Source organism: Phyllobates terribilis, unplaced genomic scaffold (genome assembly GCF_046119375.1).
Source record: "Phyllobates terribilis strain yellow unplaced genomic scaffold, ASM4611937v1 Scaffold_1__5_contigs__length_1240528914, whole genome shotgun sequence".
Lineage (NCBI taxonomy): Eukaryota > Metazoa > Chordata > Amphibia > Anura > Dendrobatidae > Phyllobates > Phyllobates terribilis.
Window position 1 is genome coordinate 483957263 of NW_027362761.1, and position 6614 is coordinate 483963876.

At 41.6% G+C, this 6614-nt stretch overlaps 1 protein-coding gene across 5 annotated transcripts in view; it reads left to right on the plus strand.

Annotated features, from left to right (window-relative positions):
* FCHO2 (FCH and mu domain containing endocytic adaptor 2) overlaps positions 1–6218 on the plus strand; it is a 167120-nt gene extending 160902 nt beyond the window's left edge. For all 5 annotated transcript variants that reach the window (XM_073679650.1, XM_073679676.1, XM_073679659.1 and 2 more), the window contains 4 exons: positions 1477–1676; positions 3974–4038; positions 4415–4579; positions 6170–6218. In XM_073679650.1, coding sequence (XP_073535751.1) covers positions 1477–1676; positions 3974–4038; positions 4415–4579; positions 6170–6192 — 453 coding nt within the window. In that variant the 3' untranslated portion in view covers positions 6193–6218. The remainder of the gene's footprint in view (positions 1–1476; positions 1677–3973; positions 4039–4414; positions 4580–6169) is intronic.
* Positions 6219–6614: the final 396 nt, after the last annotated feature.

Here is a 6614-nt window from a genome sequence, read left to right on the forward strand (position 1 = left end):
ATCCCCTCCCAACCCCCCTAAGGGGGTCTCCCTCTTTCTTATCCTCCTCTCTCTCTTCTCTCTCTCTTCTTCCTCTCTCTCTCCTCTCTCTTTAAAATCTCCTCTCCCCTCTCCTCCTCTTCCTCTCTCTCTCCCCTCTTCCTCTCTCTCTCCCTCACTCTCTTCCTCCCTCTCCCTCTCTCTTCCTCCCTCTCCTCTCTCTTCTCTCTCTCTTCTCCTCTCTCTCTCTTCTCTCCCTCTCTCTTCTCCCCTCTCCTCTTCTCTCTCCTCCTCTCTTCTCCTCGTCTCTTCCTCTCTCTCTTCTCCCTCGTCCTCTTCCTTCTCCTTCCTCTTCTCCTCTCTCTCCCTCTTCTCTTCCCTCGTCCTCTCCTCCTCTCTCTTCTCCCTCGTCTCTTCTCCTCTCTCTTCTCCCTCGTCCTCTCCTCCTCTCTCTCTCTCCCTCGTCCTCTTCTCCTCTCTCTTCTTCCTCTCTCCTCTCTCTTCTCCCTCGTCCTCCTTCCTCTCTCTCTCCTCTCTCCTCCTCCTCCTCTTCTCTCCTCTTCTCCTCCCGTCCTCCTCCTCTCTCTCTCCCGTCCTCCTCCTCCTCTCTCTTCTCCCCGTCCTCTCTCTCTCTCTCCCCCGTCCCTCCTCCTCCCTCTCTCTTCTCCCCCGTCCTCCTCCTCCTCTCTCTTCTCCCTCGTCCTCCTCCTCCTCTCTCTTCTCCCTCGTCCTCCTCCTCTCTCTCTTCTCTCCTCTCCTCTCTCTCCTCCTCCTCTCTTCCTCTCTTCTCCCTCGTCCTCCTCCTCCTCTCTCTTCTCCCTCGTCCTCCTCCTCCTCTCTCTTCTCCTCGTCCTCCTCCTCCTCTCTCTTCTCCCTCGTCCCTCTCTCCTCTCTCTCTCCCTCTCCTCTCCTCTCTCTCTCTCTCCTCCTCTCCTCTCTCTCTTCTCCCTCGTCCTCCTCCTCTCTCTTCTCCCTCGTCCTCCTCCTCCTCTCTCTTCTCCTTCCAGGGAAAGTCCGTGTTCAGCACATATCACCAGACAGTAATTGTTCAGTACGAACGTCGAACATTTCTGTTCGCTCATCTCTACCAATCAGTCATGAGATTGGTGTTACCCCTTTTACATTCCTGCAGGCGATGATAACTATGTTCTGCGCTCTCAGTCAGTCCCCTACATGAAAGGCAGCTACTTACAGAGTGGCTGGCCTCTACTCCATTTACATGGAAGATCGGGGACCCCTGTTCTCCAACAACGTACAACTAGTTGCACATAACCTGTATGTCAAAGCCTTCCTATAAGGCACAATCGCATGGCGGCCATAGGCTGGACACCTACTAATGATTAAACGGGCCAAGCACTATTAATAGTGTGTTGCCTGTTTGCAGGTTAGCTTGAAGATCTTTACATAGTCTCGTTGCCTTCATTCATTGTTGCTTACATAAAACATTTCACATGAACTGTTATGGCAGGTAGCTGAAACTGTGTCTTCTCATTCTAGGTGTCATCAAATGGGATCCAGTCCACTCCTCTCAACCTGGCCACATACTGGAAGTGTAATGCTGACACTACCGATGTTAGACTAGATTACAAATATAACCCAGAGTCTATGGCAGTGCCCAGTGCGTTATCAAACATCCAGGTTATGGTTCCAGTGGATGGCGGTGTTACAAACATGCAGTCTATTCCCACCGCAGTATGGTAAGAAGGATTTTCAATATCTTCATTAAAGAGTCTTATTTTTTTATAATATTTTATTTAAATTTGTAAACATACATAAAGATTACAATGTTTGACTTTAGAAATAGTAATTCACATAATAGGAAAAAGTGAAAATGTGAGGGATAAGGAAAGCTAATACATTGAACTCCTATCTTATATATTCACGAACACTGCCCACGCGCTGCACGTAACTATAATTCACTTTTGTGGATCTGACCGTTTTTAGTTGTTATAGAGGGGTCTCATCCACACACCTCAACTCTCCCCCATGGTCAGATGAGAGGAGGAGGGTGGCTAATTGTATGCAAGGAGACATTGGTGCTAATTCATAATACTAATTTATAACATTTTCCCTAGTGGAATAATATGGCCGCCTTGTTTCCGAGCATGCTTAACCATCCTAGACGCACCAAACACTACTATTATATATCCAGAATTTGGGTTATTAAATTTTTATGGTTTCCCACGGACAAAACTCCTGGCACTTGATCCCACTGAATCAATTATGTTCCCCGATCACAGATATATGGATGGATGGTGTTCATATCTATATGACACAGAATATTGAATTTCCATTGCCAGCTATGCTAGAGACATACCCGTCTACCTTAGGGGCCATTATCTCCTCCCACTCTCACATACTTTACCATCTGCATACTTGCCTTAATTCACAACATTTTCTAATATATATATTGTGTGTGTCTCAAAGAAGCCTCGAATGTCATGAATTAAAATTAAGTATATATTAGCCAATTATTTATTGATTTTCTAATTGGATTTAATCTTGAGATAGATTCCAACTTTTCCAAAATTTGTGATATAATTCAGGTCTTCCAACCTTTTTGTTTTCAAATTGTCTTATGATGCGCGAGGAATTATTACAAGTTACCAATGTCTTACAAATTATCAAATGGTCTAAATTCCTGTGTGAAAATTTATTTAATCTGACATCAAATTTGGACTTCACTGCAAGCGACTGTTTTCTGTTTTCGTCCATGATCTATGGCTAAGTATAGGCTTGGAAAATTATGTGCAAGCAATGGCCTACAGTCGTGTATTGCTATGACACTCCCTCACCTTTACATAGTCTCAGTGAATTCTCTATGGATAGAAACATTAGTGATTGTGGGATGTAAGGCTGTCCATACACAAAGCATAAATGTCATAATCAACAGCACTTCTGTGTATGGAAGAACCTCTACTCTCCTTTGATGGCAGATGCTGGGGAAAAGATTGGTTGCTACTTAGAACAATCATTTTTTAATGGAGTTGACTATTAAAACATCCATTGCGACCAGTCTGTTTGAGTTGTCTCAAGTCTTCAGCTGTAGCCAAGTTCTTTGCCTTTTCGTACTCCTATGTGACCAACGTGAGATATTTGACAATTTAGTGCCGATGGCTCACTATATACTGTACCTTAGAGAGAACCTGTCACTGCCATAACTACGGTTTGTATGTACCTGGTGTAAATGCTACCGTTTTCCTAAATCTAGTGTTAATTTCTTCTGTTTCTACGCCTCTCCAGTCCTGAGATATGGCCAACTCTTCCCTGTATATAAACAGGCTAAAAAAAACCTTTATAAACAGGTAAAAGGTCAGGTAGATTACAGATATAACCCAGAGTCTATGGCAGTGCCCTGTGCATTATCAGGTCAGTAATTTAAAGGGAACCAGTCAGGCATTTCATGCTGCCCAAACTGTGGGCATCGGGAATTGCAGCCTGGTTGAATGATTTCAGTCAGGTATATTATTCTCTGAAATGTCCCGGTGTTTCAGAGAAGGTATACTTTAAAGATCCGGCTGGAGACCAGACTAGGATGTTGCTGCCACTGGCCGGCTCTTCCCAGCACCGCTGTAGGTGATTGACAGGTTTCTCCCTGGCGTGTACATGGGTATAACCTCTGTAGCAGTGATTCATGCTGCCCGCTGTTTAGACACCATAAATTGACTGAAAGGTTCCCCTGAAATATTTTTGGCAATTGACAGGTCCTTTTAAAGCCGTGCACTTTGGATGGTTGTTGGCAGATAGAGTGGTAAAGGAGCTATGACAGATCAAGGGTCTAGTGATGGTAATATTTTATTACAAGAGCAGTCACTCCCATCTCTGCAGTCTTTACCTCTCCCCGCTTCATGTAAGAAGACAGCAGCGTATTGGAAAACTGTATTGAGTGAAGCCTGTAAACTCTCATTTTCCACACACAACTTATTTATTGCCTTTGTCACCTCTTTTATGTTCTAAATTTTGGCTTTGATCAGGGGAGTTACTTCTCTTCTAGGAATGCAGAACAAATGAAAGCCTTTTGGAAAATGTCTGTGATTTCAGAAAAGTCTGAAAATGGAGGTGAGTACCGAATCCTGGGTCGGGGTGGGTATTTTATTACACAGTGTCCCGTAATAAACAGTGGAGTTAGATGATCGGTCCTGTATTCTTTACACAATATCTAAAGGCTGTGACCTTGTTCCTGAGCTTGCACTTACCCATCTTGTATAGATGTGTTTGGTGGGTTGTGCACGCTGACATATAAAAACAGCACGTTATTAAAGCTACACACAGTTCAGGGGGTTTGCCTTAGGCAACTTTCCACTATATAGTTTTATATAAAAATATATTATTTATATAGTGTACATGTAAAATATCACCTCCACCTTTTCATGTAGTCGGTGTGAGGGTTGTGGCTACCACGTTTGTTTGCATTTAATCTTGAGTAATATTACAGGATCAGGATCGCTCAGGGCAAAATTTGATGTCTCGGAGGGTCCCAGTAACCCGAGCACGCTGGCTGTACAGTTCATGAGTGATGGAGGGACCTTGTCTGGAGTGGACATTGAGCTTGTTGGAACGGGCTATCGTCTTTCTTTAGTGAAGAGGAGGTTTGGCACAGGTACAATTCTCTTTTATCTTTGTGAACCTTGAGTAACAATTTTACATATTTTTCTGTCTCTTTCCTTTATGAGAATAATTACTTTACAAATTATTAGGTCATTTCATTAGTAGATCATATTCAGGATCCAGACAAAATTTAGGGACAGATTAGGATGCGATACCCCATCAGACACACTCAATTCACATCATTATTCATTATCGCTACCTGTACTGCAGTGTTAGGGTATGTTCACACGTGGCAAAATCAAAGCTAAGTTTTCTACACCAAAAAAGTGTTGGCAGGAAAAACACTGCGTACAATACACTTTTTTTTTTTACATCTATATGCGTGTTTTTGAAGCTTTTTGTTTTTATTTGAATAGTTGAAAAATTCTGAAAAAGTTCCAAAAGAATTGACATACCGCAGATTTAAAAAAACAAATGCTTTGATGGTTAAAATACACAAGGGGGAAAACAAGCAGCATGTGCATGAGGTTTTAGAAATCTCATTCATTTTTCAGGTACTACAGGGTGGGCCATTTATATGGATACACCTAAATTAAATGGGAATGTTTGGTGATATCAACTTCCTGTTTGTGGCACATTAGTATATGGGAGGGGGAAAACTTTTCCAGATGGGTGGTGACCATGGCGGACATTTTGAAGTTGGCAATTTTGGATCCAACTTTATTTTTTTCAATGGGAAGAGGGTCATGTGACACATCAAATTTATTGAGAATTTCATAAGAAAAACAGTGGTGTTGCTTGGTTTTAACGTAACTTTATTCTTTCATGAGTTTTTTTTACAAGTTTATGACCACTTATAAAATGTGTTCAAAGTGCTGCCCATTGTGTTGGATTGTCAATGCAACCCTCTTCTCCCACTCTTGACACACTGATAGCAACACCGCAGAAGGAATGCTAGCACAGGCTTCCAGTATCCGTTCTTTCAGATGCTGCACATCTTGTATCTTCCTCAATAAGTTTGATGTGTCACATGACCCTCTTACCATTGAAAAAAATAAAGTTGGACCCAAAATGGCCGACTTCAAAATGGCCGCCATGGTCACCACCCATCTGGAAAAGTTTTCCCCTCTCATATACTAATGTGCCACAAACAGGAAGTTGATATCACCAAACATTCCCATTTAATTTAGGTGTATCCATATAAATGGCCCACCCTGTATAAAACACTGCAATTACGCCATGTGTTAACGTACCCTAAGGGTATGTGCACACTGGGGAGGGGGGGTTAGGTACTTTTGGACCAGAAACTGAGCGGAAACTCTCCAGACCCTTCTTAAAAAAAATTCTGGTGAGTTTCAGCTCCAAAAATTCTGCCAAAAGACTCAGGATACACGTGCTCTGATGGTGCCAAATAGCTCCATTGAATTACTATTCTGCAAAATCCTTGTGCAGATCTGTTATCTAATCTGCAGCAGAAATCCAACTTTCAGCTTTAGATTTCTGGACGTCAGTGTGAGAATGGCCCTATGTTAACTTGAAGGTCTGTTATTCATTGCACATGTGCATTCTTAAGTAATAATCTTATTTGTCATACCGGAAGTAAACATTTAGTAATGTGTTTTTTTTTCTTTTTTTCTTACAGGAAAATACATGGCCGACTATTGATTTTAATTTAATTGTGTTTTTTTTGTTTTTTTAAATCATGGGATATAAGGAAACTGCTTTCCTGTTAATTTATCGGAAATCTTCCACATGCTGTTTTAATTATAGATTTATATATATATTTTTAATTGTTTAGAAGGTATTTCTATATTGCTGCCAACTGCAAAGCATAAAAATGCACTTTTTACGAGTCATTTTGTGTAATATCTTTTGGACACTGTTGTAGCACTGAAGTTTTCGGCCGTCATGGTTGAAGGTCCGCTGTCAAGAAAAACGAAAAGGCAATTTCTGTGTTTTTGTGTAAAGGTCACACTTTCCTTTGTAACAAGCCATTATTTTGTATCAGAGAAGTACATAACATTACATTTTGTAACAAACTAAAAAAAAAAATTGCAAGATCAATCAGACATCCATCATACAGTGTT